The sequence below is a fragment of the Mobula birostris genome, chromosome 23 (genome assembly GCF_030028105.1).
Source record: "Mobula birostris isolate sMobBir1 chromosome 23, sMobBir1.hap1, whole genome shotgun sequence".
Lineage (NCBI taxonomy): Eukaryota > Metazoa > Chordata > Chondrichthyes > Myliobatiformes > Myliobatidae > Mobula > Mobula birostris.
This window is the reverse complement of record NC_092392.1, coordinates 13,896,114-13,913,332: the sequence shown is the minus strand read 5'-3', so window position 1 is coordinate 13,913,332 and position 17,219 is coordinate 13,896,114. Positions and strand designations below refer to the sequence as shown.

General features: G+C 41.2%; 1 protein-coding gene across 13 annotated transcripts in view; it reads right to left on the bottom strand.

Annotated features, from left to right (window-relative positions):
• Positions 1–17,219, bottom strand: part of srpk2 (SRSF protein kinase 2) — a 233,143-nt gene that overhangs the window by 82,368 nt on the left and 133,556 nt on the right. For all 13 annotated transcript variants that reach the window (XM_072240919.1, XM_072240924.1, XM_072240922.1 and 10 more), the window contains one exon: positions 10,827–10,914. In XM_072240919.1, coding sequence (XP_072097020.1) covers positions 10,827–10,914 — 88 coding nt within the window. The remainder of the gene's footprint in view (positions 1–10,826; positions 10,915–17,219) is intronic.

The window sequence follows — 17,219 nt, the reverse complement described above, 5'->3', positions numbered from 1 at the left end:
AGGTAAAACTGCTTGAAATAGCTGTTAGTTTTATATCTGTAACCCTACTATACTCCCATTAGAATCAAATACATTGCAAAAATCAATGCCAGTTTATGATCTTAATTTCAATAAAATTTAAATACCAAAGGAACTTTAAAGTAAACTCTTAGACATGAAAAAGATACATAAAGATACATTGCCTATGCAATCACACTTTTACAGTTATTATTTTTTGCTATATTTTCATTTGTCTGCATCATATACAAAGAAACACATTAACCTCAAAAATAGATGTCATATTTAATTTTATTATTGCAGAGCACTGTGAAATTGTCCAAAAAGACTTTAAAAATGTGGTTTTGACAATAAAACAAGACCTACATTGTTCCTAATAGGAAGGTCCTTTAAGGTATCAAATAAACTGCTGTTTCAAATCATAAACACGAGAAAGTCTGCAGATGCTGGTAATTCAAAACAACACACATAAAATGTTGAAAGAACTCGACAAGTCAGGTAGCATATATGGAAATGAATAAACAGTCGATGTTTTGGGCCGAGACCCTTCTTCAGTCCTGTGTAATCACTTGGATAATAGATTTCCTGACAATGAGTTAGAAGAATAGCAAGCTTTTGACCCCGTTGCTGCTGCAAATGTAACTGATTTTGAATTTGGAAAAGAGATTGTTTTAGAGTGTTCTGTATTTAATATTTCAGTGATATTTGAGTAATATTGTAAATGTATTGTTTAATTAAGCATTCAATGTTGTTCACATAATGTATTGCGGGTTATCTCTACAAATATGTAGATGGCATACATCACGCAACCACGTGATACGTGCATGCCTCACTTAAAGCAAGAATGGACTAAGACACATCTCTCGGCTCCCTTGTTTTCCTTTCAACTGTTTTTTGTTTTGGGGTATAGAAACAAAGAACATGAATAACTGTCAATTCTTGTTGACTTTGTTGGAACATTTCAAGCTTCTAGTGCTAACTGTGAATATGGATTCAGTCTTATGAATTCAATCTAATGTAAATTCATAAACCAACTAGCAGTGGAACATTTGGATGATCTAATGAGGATTATAATGTATCTTTTATCTGGATACGAAATTAATCTGAACAGTGTTTACAGGCAATGAACTTGTTATAAAGACAGATGAGATGAAGTTTATGAAATGTGAAAGATTTTCTTTGTTGTACTGTATTTTATTATACCCTTCAATTAATAAATAAAACCAAAGTATGTGATTTTTCAATTTTCATTCTCAATATTCATAGATGCATATTATAAAAGTAATTAATTGAAAGTGCCATGCGGTTTTCCTGCTTAGAGCGATAGTTGGTCTGCATCGCTGTAAAAAAAATGAGGAAATGTTGCCCCTGTGGCACAATATTTCATTTAACTCTATACATGTCTATGGCTGAATAACAATACATTTGAACTTAAACATAAAAAGCCTCAAAGGAGGTTGTCTGGATGGGGGGTGGGGGGAGGAAGTAACAAACTAAATACAAGCATCTTCTCCAAAGACCGAGAATCTCAAAGCAAAATAAGTAAAAAAAAAATACCTTATTACACAAAAAGTATGAACTAGTAGGCGCCAGAGAGATAATAGTTGTTTGCATCTTAATAATTTTGAAAATCTGTATAAATGGTATTTAACAAGTTTAGAATACCTTTCGAAACCAGTGAAGCACATAAGCTTCACCTTGTGTCAGTCACTAAATGTGTAGTTAAAAAAGTTAAAGTCTGTCCCAAGCCTTGTGGCCCATCAGGCTGGTGCTTATGCCAGTTTCTGTGGCGTGAAGCGACTGAGAGTACAAGACCCCCCCCCCCCCACCCAGATAGGACGCCAGTCTATCGCGAGGTTAACCCCAGCATTTGCCATTTTCAGCTGGGTGGACTGGAGCAGCGTGTGGTTAAGTGCCTTGCTCAAAGGCACAACACGCTGCCTTGGCTGAGACTCGAACCCATGACCTTCAGATCATAAGCCCATCGTCCTAACCACTTGGCCATGCGCCATGGTAGCCAAAGTTAATTGGAAGTGCAACATTTTTAATTTCATTTATAGGACCTGGCTGTCAATGGAAAGAGCAGCATTTATGGCCACTCATTTGAGGACAAGTAAGGAAGAAAGGCAATGAGCTACCTTACAGAATGACTGTAGAATGACAACAGACTTAACCGGAAAACCAACACCATGGCTATTTACAAGAAGGGGATGATCAGACTCGGTTTCATATGGTTTCAATGTGTGTAACAGGATGTTGGAGATTTTTTTTTTAAACCAGTCTATTGTAGCGACTGCAGTCTTCTTTGCTGCTTTATGATGGAGCAGCAGCATAGTTGCTGGTGATGCAAAAAGACGAAATAAACTCATCAAGGCAGGATCTGTCCTTGGCTACGATCTGGACTCTTCAGTTAGTGGTGGAGGGGAGGTCACTAAACAAACTATTATTCACTTTGGACAATCTCAGACATCCTCTCCATAACCTACTGAATAAGCGGCAGAGCACTTTTCCAAACAGACTCATACAGCTTCCCTGTCATAAGAGTTCTTACAGAAATTCTTTCCTACCAAAAGCAATAAACATATACAGCAGTTTATCTCTGTGCGACAGGAGAACACACACACAGTGCAATAGTCTCTGCTTAATTATTTCGTACATTATTATCGCACATTAGTGCATTATTGTGTATATTATTATTCTGTACATTATTAATAAAGTCTGCACGCTGCTAAGTGTGTTTTTAAATGTTGCTGCTGCAACAAAAGCAATTCCCACTCAGGATCAATAAAGTACTTATTATTATTATTTAATTCTTTTGGTGAAGGTGCTCCCACAATGCTGTTGGGCAAGGGGCCAGTGTTTAGATCAAGTGGCAATGGAAGGCCGGCAATGTGCCCTCTTCTAATTGCTACTATCAAGGAGATGGTACAGGAGCCTGAAGGCTCAATGTTTCAGGAAAAGCTTCATCTCCTCCATGATCAAATTTCTGAATGGAAAATGGACCCATAAACACTACCTCAGTATTTTTCCTCTCTTTTCTGCATTAATTTAATTTCCTCTTTTTTTCAAATATATTCTCATTGTAATTTATAGTTTTAATTATTATAGAAAGATAGAAAATCTACAGCAGAATACAGGCCCTTCAGCCCACAATGCTGTGCCAAACATGTACTCAGAAATTACCTAGGGTTACCCATAGCCCTCTATTTTTTTAAGCTCCATGTACCTATCCAGGAGTCTCTTAAAAGACCCTATTGTATCCACCTCCACCAACGTTGCCGGCAGCCCATTCCACACACTCACCACTCTCTGGGTAAAAAACTTAAACTCGACATCTCCTCTGTACCAACTTCCAAGCACCTTAAAACTGTGCCCTCTCATGTTAGCCATTCCAGCCTTGGAAAAAAGCCTCCGACTATCCACACAATCAATGCCTTTCATCATCTTATACACCACTATCAGGTCACTTCTCATCCTCCATCGCTCCAAGGAGAAAAGGCCAAGTTCACTCAACCTATTCTCATAAGGCATGCTCTCCAGTCCAGGGAACAACCTTGTAAACCTCCTCTGCACCCTTTCTATAGTTTCCACATCCTTTCTATAGTGAGGTGACCAGAACTGAGCACAGTACTCCAAGTGCGGGTTGACCAGGGTCCTATAAAGTTGTAGCATTACCTCTCGGCTCTTGAACTCAATACCATGGTTGATGAAGGCCAATGCACCATATACCTTCTTAACCACAGGGTCAACCTGCAAAGCAGCTTTGAGTGTCCTACAGACTTGGACTCCAAGATCCCTCTGATTCCCCCACACTGCCAAGAGTCTTACCATTAATACTATATTCTGCCATCATATTTGACCCACCAAAATGAACCATCTCACACTTATCTGGGTTGAACTTCATCCGCCACTTCTCAGCCCAGTTTTGCATCCTATCGATGTCCCACTGTAACCTCTGATAGCCCTCCACACTATCCACAACACCCCCAACCTTTGTGTTATCAGCAAATTTACTAACCCATCCCTCCACTTCCTCATCCGGGTCATTTATAAACATCACAAAGAGAAGGGGTCCCAGAACAGAACACTGAGGCACATCACTGGTCACCGACCTCCATGCAGAATATGACCCATCTACAACCACCCTTTGCCTTCTGTGGGCAAGCCAGTTCTGGATCCACAAAGCAAGGTCTACTTGGATCCCATGCCTCCTTACTTTCTCAATAAGCCTTGTATGGGGTACCTTATTAAATGCCTTGCTGAAATCCATATACACTACATCTACTGCTCTACCTTCATCAATGTGGTTAGACACATCCTCAAAAAATTCAATCAGGCTCGTAAGGCACGACCTACCTTTGACTAAGCCATGCTGACTATTCCTAATCATATTATGCCTCTCCAAATGTTCATAAATCCTGCCTCTCAGGATCTTCTCCATCAACTTACCAACCAATGAAGTAAGACTCACTGGCCTATCATTTCCTGGGCTATCACTACTCCCTTTCTTGAATAAGGGAACAACATAGCAACCATCCAATCCTCCAGAACCTTTCCCAACTCCATTGATGATGCAAAGATCATTGTCAGAGGATCAGCAATCTCCTCCCTTGCCTCCCACAGTAGCCTGGGGTACACCTCATCTGGTCCTGGAGATTTACCCAACTTGATGCTTTCCAAAAGCTTCAGCACATCCTCTTTCTTAATGTCAATATGCTCAAGCTTTTCACTCCGCTACAAGTCAGCCATTATTATCACCTTCTCAAGGGGAGAAAGAGATGGGCAATAAATGGCTCCATGCTGAAAACTGAATAAATCAATAGATAAATGAATAGACTTCAAGTTGATCTCTATCAAAGCAGTGATGTATTGTGTCTGGAGGAAATGTTGGGAATTGTTCTACAATTAAATCTATCCTGGGAAAGAAGAATGGGAGAGTAGGGTCCATGGTCCTCCAGTGATGCTCTGGAGACTCAAGGAGAGAGGGTCTCTTCAAACATGTGACTAAAAAGCAGTGAGCAATATGGAGAAGGATCGATTTTTTCACAACAATGGGAAAACCTAGTAAATGCACTATAACATGTCAAACATCATAAGTCCCTCAGCAACTTTTTTTAAACAGAGGCTTTTCTCCAGGGCTGGAATGACTAGCACGAGAGGGTACAGTTTTAAGGTGCTTGGAAGTAGCTACAGAGAAGATGTCATGGGGTAAGTTAGTTAGTTAGTTAGTTTGTTTGTTTGTTTGTTTTTTTTTACACAGAAAGTGGTGAGCGCATGGAATGGGCTGCCGGCGATGGTGGTGGAGGCAGATATAGAAACATAGAAAATAGGTGCAGGAGTAGGCCATTCGGCCATTCGAACCTGCACCACCATTCAGTATGATCATGGCTGATGATCCAACTCAGAACCCTGTACCTGCCTTCTCTCCATACTCCCTGATCCCTTTAGCCACAAAGGCCACATCTAACTCCCTCTTAAATGTAGCCAATGAACTGGCCTCAACTGTTTCCTGTGGCACAGAATTCCACAGATTCACCTCTCTCTGTGTGAAGAAGTTTTTCCTCATCTCGGTCCTAAAAGGCTTCCCTTTTATCCTTAAACTGTGACCCCTCGTTCTGGACTTCCCCAACATCGGGAACAATCTTCCTGCATCAAGCCTGTACAATCCCTTTAGAATTTTATACGTTTCAATAAGATTCCCCCTCAATCTTCTAAATTCCAGAGAGTATAAGCCTAGTCAATCTAGTCTTTCCTCATATGAAAGTCCTGCCATCCCAGGAATCAATCTGGTGAACCTTCTTTGTACTCCCTCTATGGAAAGAATGTCTTTCCTCAGATTAGGGGACCTAAACTGCACACAATACTCCAGGTGTGGTCTCACCAAGGCCTTGCACAACTGCAGTAGAACCTCCCTGCTCCTGTACATGAATCCTCTTGCTATGAATGCCAGCATACTGCTCGCCTTTTTCACCGCCTGCTGTACCTGCATGCCCATTTTCAATGACTGGTGTACAATGACACCCAGGTCTCGTTGCACCTCCCCTTTTCCTAATCAACCACCATTCAGATAATAATCTGTTTTCCTGTTCTTGCCACCAAGTGGATAACCTCACATTTATCTACATTAAATTGCATCTGCCATGAATTTGCCCACTCACTTAACCTATCCAAGTCACCCTGCATCCTCTTAGCATCCTCCTCACAGCTAACACTGCCGCCCAGCTTCATGTCATCTGCAAACTTGGAGATGCTGCATTTAATTCCCTCGTCTAAGTCATTTATATATATATTGTAAACTGGAGTCCCAGCACTGAGCCTTGCGGCACCCCACTAGTCACCGCCTGCCATTCTGAAAAGGTCCCGTTTATTCCCACTCTTTGCTTCCTGTCTGCCAACCAATTCTCTATCCGCATCAATACTATACCCCCAATACCGTGTGCTTTAAGTTTGCACACTAATCTCCTGTGGGACCTTGTCAAGAGCCTTTTGAAAATCCAAATATACCACATCCACTGGTTCTCCCCTATCCACTCTACTAGTTACATCCTCAAAAAATTCTATAAGATTCGTCAGACATGATTTTCCTTTCACAAATCCATGCTGACTTTGTCCGATGATTTCACCGCTTTCCAAATGTGCTGTTATCACATCTTTGATAACTGACTCTAGCATTTTCCCCACCACCGATGGCAGGCTAACCGGTCTATAATTCCCCGGTTTCTCTCTCACTTCTTTTTTAAAAAGTGAGGTTACATTAGCCACCCTCCAATACGATAGGGTCTTTTAAGAGACTCCTGGACAGGTACATAGACCTCAGAAAAATAGAGGGCTATGGGTAACCATAGGTAATTTCTAAGGTAAGGACATGTTCAGCACAGCTTTGTGGGCCAAAGGGCCTTGTTTGTGCTGTAGGTTTTCTATGCTTCTAGCCCTACAGTCACCAAGATCCTTTTCCGTAGTGAATACTGAAGCAAAGTATTCATTAGGTATCTCTGCTACATCCTCCGGTTCCATACACACTTTTCCACTGTCACACTTGATTGGTTCTATTCTCTCATGTCTTATCCTCTTGCTTTTCACCTGTAGAATGCCTTGGGGTTTTCCTTAATCCTGCTTGCCAAGGCTTTCTCATGGCCCCTTCTGGCTCTCCTAATTTCATACTTGAGCTCCTTCCTGCTAGCCTTATAATTTTCTAGATCTCTATCGTTACCTAGTTTTTTGAATCTTTTGTAAACTTTTTCTTTTCTTCTTGACTAGATTTTCAACAGCATTTGTACACCATGGTTCCGGTACCCTACCATTTTTTCCCTGTCTCACTGGAACGTACCTATGCAGAACGCCACACAAATATCCCCTGAACATTGGCCACATTTCTGCCGTACAATTCCCTGAGAACATCTGTTCCCACGTTATGCTTCCAAGTTCCTGATAGCTTCATATTTCCCCTTACTCCAATTAAACGCTTTCCTAACTTGTCTGTTCCTATCCCTCACCAAAGCTATGGTAAAGGAGATAGAATTGTAATCACTATCTCCAAAATGCTCTCCCACTGAGACCTGACACCTGACCAGGTTCATTTCCCAATACCAGACCAAGTACAGCCTCTCCTCTTGTAGGTTTATCTACATACTGTGTCAGGAATCCTTCCTGAACACACCTAACAAACTCCACCCCATCTAAACCTCTTGCTCTAGGGAGATGCCAATCAATATTTGGGAAATTAAAATCTCCCACCACGACCACCCTGTTATAATTACACCTTTCCAGAATCTGTCTCCATATCTGCTCCTCGATGTCCATGTTACTATTGGGTGGTCTATATATAAAAAAACACTCAGTAGAGATATTGACCCCTTCCTGTACCTAACTTCCATCCACAAAGACTCAGTAGACAATCCCTTTTCTGCAGCCATGACACTATCTCTGATCAGCAGTGCCATGCCCCCAGTTCTTTTGCCTCCCACCCTTTCTTTCTGAAACATCTAAAGCCTGGCACTCTAAGTAACCATTCCTGCCCCTGTACCATCCAAGTCGCTGTAATGGCCACAATATCATAGCTCCAAGAACTGATCAACGCTCTAAGCTCATCCGTTTTGTTCATGATGCTTCTTGCATTAAAATAGACACATCTAAATCTACCCTCTCACACTGTCTACAAGCTTTCTCTATTTGTGAGCCAAACACCCCTTCCTCCATCTCTTCTGTTCGGTTCCCAGCCCCCCAGCAATTCAAGTTTAAACTCTCCCCAATAGCCTTTGCAAACCTCCCTGCCAGGATATTGGTCCCCCTCGGATTCGTGCAATCCGTCCTTTTTGTACAGGTCACGCCTGCCCCAAAAGAGGTCCCAGTGATCTGAATCCCTGCCCCCTGCTCCAATCCCTCAGACACGCATTTATCCTCCACCTCACTCTATTCCTATACACACTGTCATGTGGCATGGGCAGTAATCCTGAGATTACTACCTTTGAGGTCCTGCTTCTCAACTTCCTTCCTAACTCTCTATAGTCTGTTTTCAGGACCTCCTCCTTTTTACTGCCTATGTCATTGGTACCAATTTGTATCACGACCTCTGGCTGTTCACCTTCCCACTTCAGGATATCATGGACGTGATCAGTCACATCCTGACCCTGGCACCTAGGAGGCAAACTACCGTGTTTCTTTCCTGCATCCACAGAATTGCCTGTCTGACCCACTAACCACAGAGTCCCCTATTACTGCTGCCTGCTTCCTTTCCCTAACCTTCTGAGCCACAGGACCAGACTCTGTACCAGAGGCACGGCCACTATTGCTTCCCCCATTCCCCCAAGTAGGCCATCCCACCCAACAGTACTCAAACAGGAGTATTTATTGTTAAAGGGACAGCCACAGAGGTACTCTCTCGTATCTGACTCTTGCCCTTCCCTTTCCTGACTGTTACCCAAATCTGTCTCGCGATGTGACTACTTGCCTATAGTTCCTCTCTATCACCTCCTCACTGTCCCTGACCAGACGAAGGTCATTGAGCTCCAGCTCCAGTTCCCTAACCCGGTCCCTAAGGAGCTGCAGCTTGATGCACCTGGCGCAGATGTGGCCTTCCGGAAGGCTGGGAGTCTCCCGGACTTCCCACATCTGACACGCAGCACAGAACACGGGCCTCACAGACATACTTCCTGTTTCTATTCTTCACAGGTAACCTAACTCACTTTGACCTGTTATCGCTGAAGCACTGTTGAGCCAAAGCCTTCCTACTCTGTCTACCTCTACTCCATCGCCCGCTCCTCCGACACCCGCTCTATAAAGCTGTCTCCTTTTAAACTCTTCACACTTGTCTAACTTGATGTCCACATGCTTGCGCAGTCATCCCTAGATCAAAAAAAAAATCTACAGCATTGCACTGCTGCTACAAAACAACAAATTTTATGAGATGCCAGTGATATTAAACCTGATTCTGATTCAATATCTTTCAAAGTCAGGATAGTGTACAGTTTGGAGAGAAACCTTGCACATGGTGTTATCAGTGTGTACCTGTTGCTGTCCTTCCTAATGGTAGAAGTTGAGGGTGTGGAAGGTGCTGGACTACTGCAGTGCATTTTGTAGATGGTGTTGAGCTTCACGTAGATTGTTAACATACTGTACATTCAAGGAGGAAATACTTGACATACTCTTGACCTGTGCCTTGAAGTTCATGACAAGGTGTTCAGTAATACGATGCGATTTATTTGCCAGCCTCTGACTGTTGTTGTAGTCACAGTGATTGTGTGGCTGGCCCAGGTTAGTATCAGGTGACTCCAGAATAATGATAGTGAGGGACTCAACAGTAAATGTCAAGGATAGCAAATAAGTCCTCTCTTCTTGAAGGTGGTCATTTTTCGCACTTTAGTCACTTATACACCTATGCCTAAATTGCTACCTGGGTCTTGCTGTATGCAGGAATGATGGGCTTTTTTCTTTGCTGGAGAGTTGCAGTGGAACTAGATAATGGCAACCTCAGGGAATATCCCTGATTTTATGATGGCATTATGGCTTCTGACCTTATGATGCAAGAAGGTCATCAGCAAAAGCACATTTAGCATAAACTCCAAACAAAAGAAAAACATGAGCAATGTTTTAGAAGTCTATTGCTTTAGAAAAAAATCAAAATTCCCCATGCTAAAAAAATTTCAGTTCCCAATTCAATTCAAAAATCACAATTAATATGTAAATCTGAGGATTGCCAGTCTTGCCTTGGAGTACCCTGTAATTAATCAATAAGTCCAAACAGCCAGAGAAAGACTGTTAAGCAAAAGAAAATCTGCAGATGCTGGGAATGCAAGCAACTCACACACAAAATGCTGGAGGAACTCAGCAGGCCAAGCAGCATCTGTGGAAAAGAGCAGAGATAATGCTTCAGGTCAAGACCCTTCATCAGGACTGGAGAAAGAAACAAAGATGAGTCCTCATTATCTCATTATTTTTTCTCCAGTCCTGATGAAGGGTCTCGGCCCAATCGTTGACTATACTCTTTTCCAGAGAAAGATTGTTATTGCCTTGAACAATTCTGTATTAGTTGCAAAAATAAAATAGAAATAAATTTCCATTTGATTAACGGTCAAAAAATCATGCAATTATATGTGAATGAATAGCCTTTGTACTTCAAAATGAAAATCCATGAAACATGCAGCACAGATTCCGATTGTTGGCAGGTCTATCAGTGGGAAATCATATGGTCTGACGTCAACAAAAATATGCAACTGGAGTCAACATGTACCAAAATATCAAATTATGAAGTTCCCAAATTATAAAATAGTAAGCTAGCTACAGCAAATGCAAAAGATTATTTGTTTCAATAGTATTAATGAAGTAATACTTACACACTTGAGTAGCTTAATTTCATCCAGAGCTGTTTCTGTGTAGTGCTGGGCACTCTTTACCACTTTCATGGCAACAAATCGTTTTCCACTTTAAAAAGAAATCAAATGAAAAAGTAATCAAGCTTAAAAATGGAGCATTCTATCAAAAATACTGGAATCCAAAAGCAAAATATTTAAAGACTGGAAATCTGAAATCAATCTAAGGAAGAAAAATGAACCTGAAATGATAAGTCTGTCTTCTTTACAGCTGATGCATAATACGCTGCTTCTGTTGTTTTAATTTTGGAAAATATTTAATGTTCAGTGGTTAGAATTGTTTTGAAAATGAAGGGAATAAAAGGATATTCTCTGATTTTAGAAGACTCAAAGAAAAAAGACAAAGAAACACTCACATAGGGATCACCAAGGAAGTGAACTGGTGAGTAATTTGACACCAGAGAAGAAATGTTTTTATAAGCAACAGATCCAGACAAGTAGTTAGTGTCGATCAGCAAGTGTATTTTTGAGAGTGAAAATGACTGGGTTCTAGTTAAAGATGAACAAGAAACATTGAATACTTTAAAGGAGGTGCTGGTGAAAAGAGGGTAGCAGACACCAACAGAATCAACAAACTCATTCGCACGGCCAGTGATGTTGTGGGGATGGACCTGGACTCTCTGACAGTGGTGTCTGAAGAGAGGATGCTGTCCAAGTTGCATGCCATCTTGGACAATGTCTCCCATCCACTACATAATATACTGGGTGGGCACAGGAGTACATTCAGCCAGAGACTCATTCCACCGAGATGCAACACAGAGCGTCATAGGAAGTCATTCCTGCCTGTGGCCATCAAACTTTACAACTCCTCCCTTGGAGGGTCAGACACCCTGAGCCAATAGGCTGGTCCCAGACTTATTTCCTGGCATAATTTACATATTACTATTTAACTATTTATGGTTTTATTACTATTTATTATTTATGGTGCAACTGTAACGAAAACCAATTTCCCCTGGGATCAATAAAGTATGACTATGACTATGAAGAAAGCTGAGCAGGTTTAGACACAATGTTATCAACATTTTCATGGAAGCCATCATTAACCTAGGATTACTCTGGGTACTGGAGATTTGAATGAGTTTTTTTTTAAAGTCATGAAAAGACAACAAATCCAATTTGTCTCATTCCACTAGTGTTGTTGTGGCAATGCTTTCAATTTACGCAATGGCCTTGCTGTCAGGATGAAGGATAATTCACATTTTAGACACCCACAATGCCCTTGTGAGGCTGCTTCGAACTGCACATTGGTCAATTTGTTAGGATTAAAAAAACATGCACTAAGCAGGAGGCTGGAGTGGCCACAATGACTGCAAGTACCCATACATTATTTATTGTTAATTCATAGAATGGTCCTCCAATCTGAAAAATGCTTCACTATTTGGTATTGGACCCAACCCAACTCCACTCTCACATGGTCTTTCCCCTCAATGCCTCTCACCAACAACGGCTTCTACTTCCCAAACTCTCAACCACTGGTCGCTTGCCATCCTCCATGCAATATTCTCTTTCCTCTTGTTATTACTCTTCAAATAAAGAGACCATCCTCCCTATTGTAACTATCCACTGGATTTCATGCCCAGCAGCCCAACATCCTGGCAATTAACAAGGTCCTTTCATTACAGTTGAAAAACCTACACATTTTCCTAGCTTGCTTCCCCATACATATTTTAAATGATATGATATAGAGACCAGAATATAGTGTAGAGGAAGAAAGAATAAATTCTGAGATTACGGAAGAAAAGTCTTTGAGAAGATATTAGAATTAATAGGTTGGAAGAGAAATAACTGCGAAAAGAGCTCTGCTCATCAGGTACACTTAAGATCAGAACCAAGCACAGGCATTCTGCTAAGCTAAATAATGGATTTCCGACATTGACAGAGGATAGTCTGGTTGCACTGAGAAAGAAAGATATAAAGACTGATGACTAATATTATTTCAGTGCTATGGTACAATAAAAACCTGAGATTGAAAATTAAATGCCTGGAGAAAGATCATCTAACCTGACACACCAATGTTTTTCTCTCAAGCCACTAAATAGTTCTAGCATCAGCAACTTTCTGCTTTTCAACATTTTAACCAGTGATTTAGAAGTGGTAGGCAGGTGAGAGCAAAATCTTCAAGTCTGTTCAGAACCAATCAAATGCAACTTTCCATTTGGAACCAATCAAATGCTATTTCTTTTGATGTGCATAAATATCTTCCACTGACAGAATACTCTATACTTCACCCCATGACAGAACTGGATGCGCAAATGCACTTTTTATTGTGCGTGCAGCCAGTTGAATAGGGATTGCACAGGGTGGAGCCAGCAGGTGTACTTCCAAAAGAAGTAAATTTTAAACATTATTTGATGTTTAAATGTGAAAAGCTGTTGTAGCAAAGTTGCAAATTTTTTCCACGTGCAAGCCAGATAAAAATTTCTAACCTAACATGAGTGTCTCTTCCACTATATAGAGTTGCAATTAAAAGTAAACATCAGTGTTGTTACATGTCTGAATTAACATATTATTTTATTATACTGTTATTCATATAACTACGCATTGCCTTTTTCATTGTCTGGAATCTTACTTATTTATTTACAGATATAGCATGGTAACAGGACCTTCTGGCCCAGTGACCTTGCGCCACCCAATTGCACCCATGCAACCAATTAACCATCTAGCCCGCACATCTTTGGAATGCAGGAGGAAACCTGAGCACCTGGAAGAAACCCACACAGTCATGAAGAGAACATACAAGTTCCTTACAGACAGCAGTAGAAACCTAACCTGGGTCTCTGGTGCTGTTCCAGCATTATGCTAATTTTCTAATCTATAAATCAACAAGTGAGATACACTGCTTCTCACTTTCAAAATCAACATGAACATAAGAGGGCAATTTATTCTGATTTTCATTTTTTTTTCTTTTTCTACAGCTTTTCTAAATGAGCCCACTGTCATCAGACATTTACCACGAGAATCAGAAAACTATAACAGTGCACAGTGCTACTGCAATATTCATGCTTCCAGAATTATGGAAACATGATTAACATATGTTCTGAAAAACAATTACCAAAACATTTACATGGTCATCTACATTTGGAGATGTACAATATTTTCAATAAATTCACTTGAAAAGACTTGTTTGATCAATTCAAATGTACGCACTTTTTAAACCTCAGATTATTACCCCACAAAAAAAGTAGTTTGTCTGCAACCACATGGTAGGTCTCATTAGTAATTCACTGAAGAATTACTTTTGATGTCTGGGTGGAAGTGAGGTTAACAAAATCCGGAGTTATAGAGGGTTCCCAGCATGTGTATAATTCAGGTCAACAGGGATTAACTGAAGACAGCATCAAGTGTCACTGTTTCTACAATAACACTCCCCAGTATAGAATAAAATGCTCTGCCAGGAGTCAGATTCTGTCGGAATTGTGCTTTTGCCTCAGTTTATTACATCCACATCACCTTCAACACTGCTGACCACTCCAAATACCCCTAGATTTCCTCCTATGCAGTCCATTTCCATGCCATTATCCAACTTACGTACAGATGTATTATTTAATTCCATTCTTTCTTCTCTGCTCATTACTCTCAATATTGAGATGCACTATATCTGTTTAATTTGCATGCAGACAACACTATCATTGATCTAAATGTGATTGCTATGATCAGAATTACAATCTAAGCAAAACTTTCTCCAGCTTAATGTCAATAGATCGTTATGATTCCTGCCACTGCGTAGTGATGGGAACAACCACAACATCTGTACTACAGAAATGGCCCTTTTGGCTCACCTTGTCCTTGCCCTCTGTGATTCCTATCCACCTTAATCTCATTTGGTGTATTCTACCCTTCCTATCCAAGTATCCTTTTAATGTTATAACTGTATCTGCCTCCACCACCACCTCAAGCTACTCATTCTACATATGCACCACCCTGTGTACAAAAACTTAGCTGTTAGAATCCTAAATTTTTCATCTTTCATCTTAAACTTTTGCCTTCAAATTCAAGGCTCCTCTGGTCCAAGAATCCAATGGAAACAGTCTGTAACACTACCAAATAATACTTTTTAACTTTTTGGACCATTATCTCAAGCCAAGTCAGACACTGCAGCACTTTAGCATATTGATTTATTTATTAATAGAGTAAGTCCTTCCAGCCCTTTGAGTAGCGTCGATCCACCAACCCCCACAACTTTGATTTAGCCCTAACCTAATTACGGGACCAATTAACCTAACCAGTACATCTTAGGGCTGTGGGAGCAAACCAGAACACCTGGGGCAAACCCACACATTCCATGGGGAGGATGTACATACTCCTTACAGAGGACGAAGGGTCTGAACTCCAGACTCCAATGCCCTGTGCTGTAACAGTCGTGTGAACTGCTACGCTAACGTGGTGCCCATGGTAGCAATGTAAACTTAACAATTAAAGTTGACAACAATAATGCTAAGAATTCAGGAAACATGGATCTTCATTTTTTTTTATCCACAATAGCGATCAAATAGAAAAAAAATGAATAAGTACAGGATAAAATGTTAACATCCCTCGTGCCAATGGGTCGTGAGCACTTGCTTGAGTCTGCCTTGATGCTGGGAGTGTTACAGGGTTGGCACACAGGGGTTTTCAAGTGGGCAATTTAATTGCACTTCTCAAGTGACCAAATCTAACATCATTGCCAGACTCTCCAGATCCTTTTTTTCAAGCTTTCTTTGACCTGCTACATAAGATTCTGCCTGATTCCAAGTCAGCAATGAAAAACTTTGAGAACATTATGTAAAATTCCTTCTTAATTCCCCCAAATTTTTAATATTGTTGATCACTTAATTGACATCCATTTCCTCCCCCCACCCCCCGAGGATGCTTCTCACATGGTGTGGTGCGTAGCCACGTGGTTAGGGCGTTGGACCAGCAATCTGAAGGTCTTGGGTTTGAGCCTCGGCCAAGGCAGCGTGCGCGTCCTTGAGCAAGGCACTTAACCACACAATGCTCCAGTCTACCCTGCTGAGAATGGGTACCAGCAAAAATGCTGGGGGTTAACCTCATGATAGACTGGCATCCTAACTGGGGGGCAGGGGGGAGAGAAGTCTCGTACTCTCAGTCGCTTCACGCCACGGAAATCGGCATTAGCACCGGCCTGATGGGCCACAAGGCTCATGACAGACTTTAATCTTTAATGTTTCTTACATATTGAGCCTCTGCAATACGGATACACCAGGTCAATTCCTGGGATGACATGTTTCTCCACCAGAGAGATGGTTACTTGGAGGAAGTCACTAAGTTTCAAGCTATAGATTATAATAGTATTTGATACTCAAAATTCTTTTCTCTGTCTCTAGAGTCTGGAACTATGACAATTAAGTGATTGATAAACAGAAGATCCTACAGATGCTGAAAATCCAGAGCAACACATACAAAATGCTGGAGGTACCAGCAGGTCAGGCACTATTTATGGAATAAACAGTCGATATTTCAGGCTGAGAACCTTCATCAGGACTGAAAAGGAAGGGGGAAGATGCTATAATAAGGAGGGATGAGGGGAAGGAAGGCAAGCTAAAGGTAATAGGTGAAGCCAGGTGGGAGGGAAAGGGAGGACGCTGGGAGGTGGTAGGTGGAAAAGGCAAAGGGCTCGAGAAGGAATCTGATAGGAGAGGAAGTGGATCATGAGAGAAAGGGAAGAGGGGCAACTAGGAGGTGACAAACAGGTGAGAAGAAATAAAAGGCCAGAGTGGGGAAATGAAGGAGGACGGGAGAGGGTAAAGATTACTCAAAGTTGGAAAAATCAATGTTGGCCATTTAGGACTAGCACAAGGATAAATTCGTCACTCGGGGGATTTGTAATTTTTTCAACCTTTCTCAGAAGGCTGTGGTGCTCAGTTTTTCAGTCTGTTCAAATCTGTGATATATCGATTTTTCCAATCAAAAGACAAAGGGAAGAAGATCAGCTCAAGGCACCACATGACCGAATGTCATGCACCTTATTTTCTTACGTGATAATGATTTCAAAATTGCAAAAGCTAAAATCTTCTTCCATTTTATGTACACATCATCATATTCTTCATACCAGTTCACCTTTATATGCTCTTTTCCTTCCAATCCACCAACATTTGAGACCAAGAAGGTTAAGCCATCTCAGTGCACCCCAATCTTAAAAAGCCCTTGCAAGTTTTTACCAGTATCAATGAGGCTCTGATTGGGGACTTTCAGAGCTTTGGGGAAAGTGGAGTTACCCCTTAATCATTCATTGCTCCCAGGGCCACTCTGACCCGGAACGGTAGCAGCTGCAAGGGTTCCTGCTCAGGATACTGAACTAATGACGGAGTAACTGAACTAATGACGGAGAAGGTGGATGAGCTACAACCTCAAATGTCA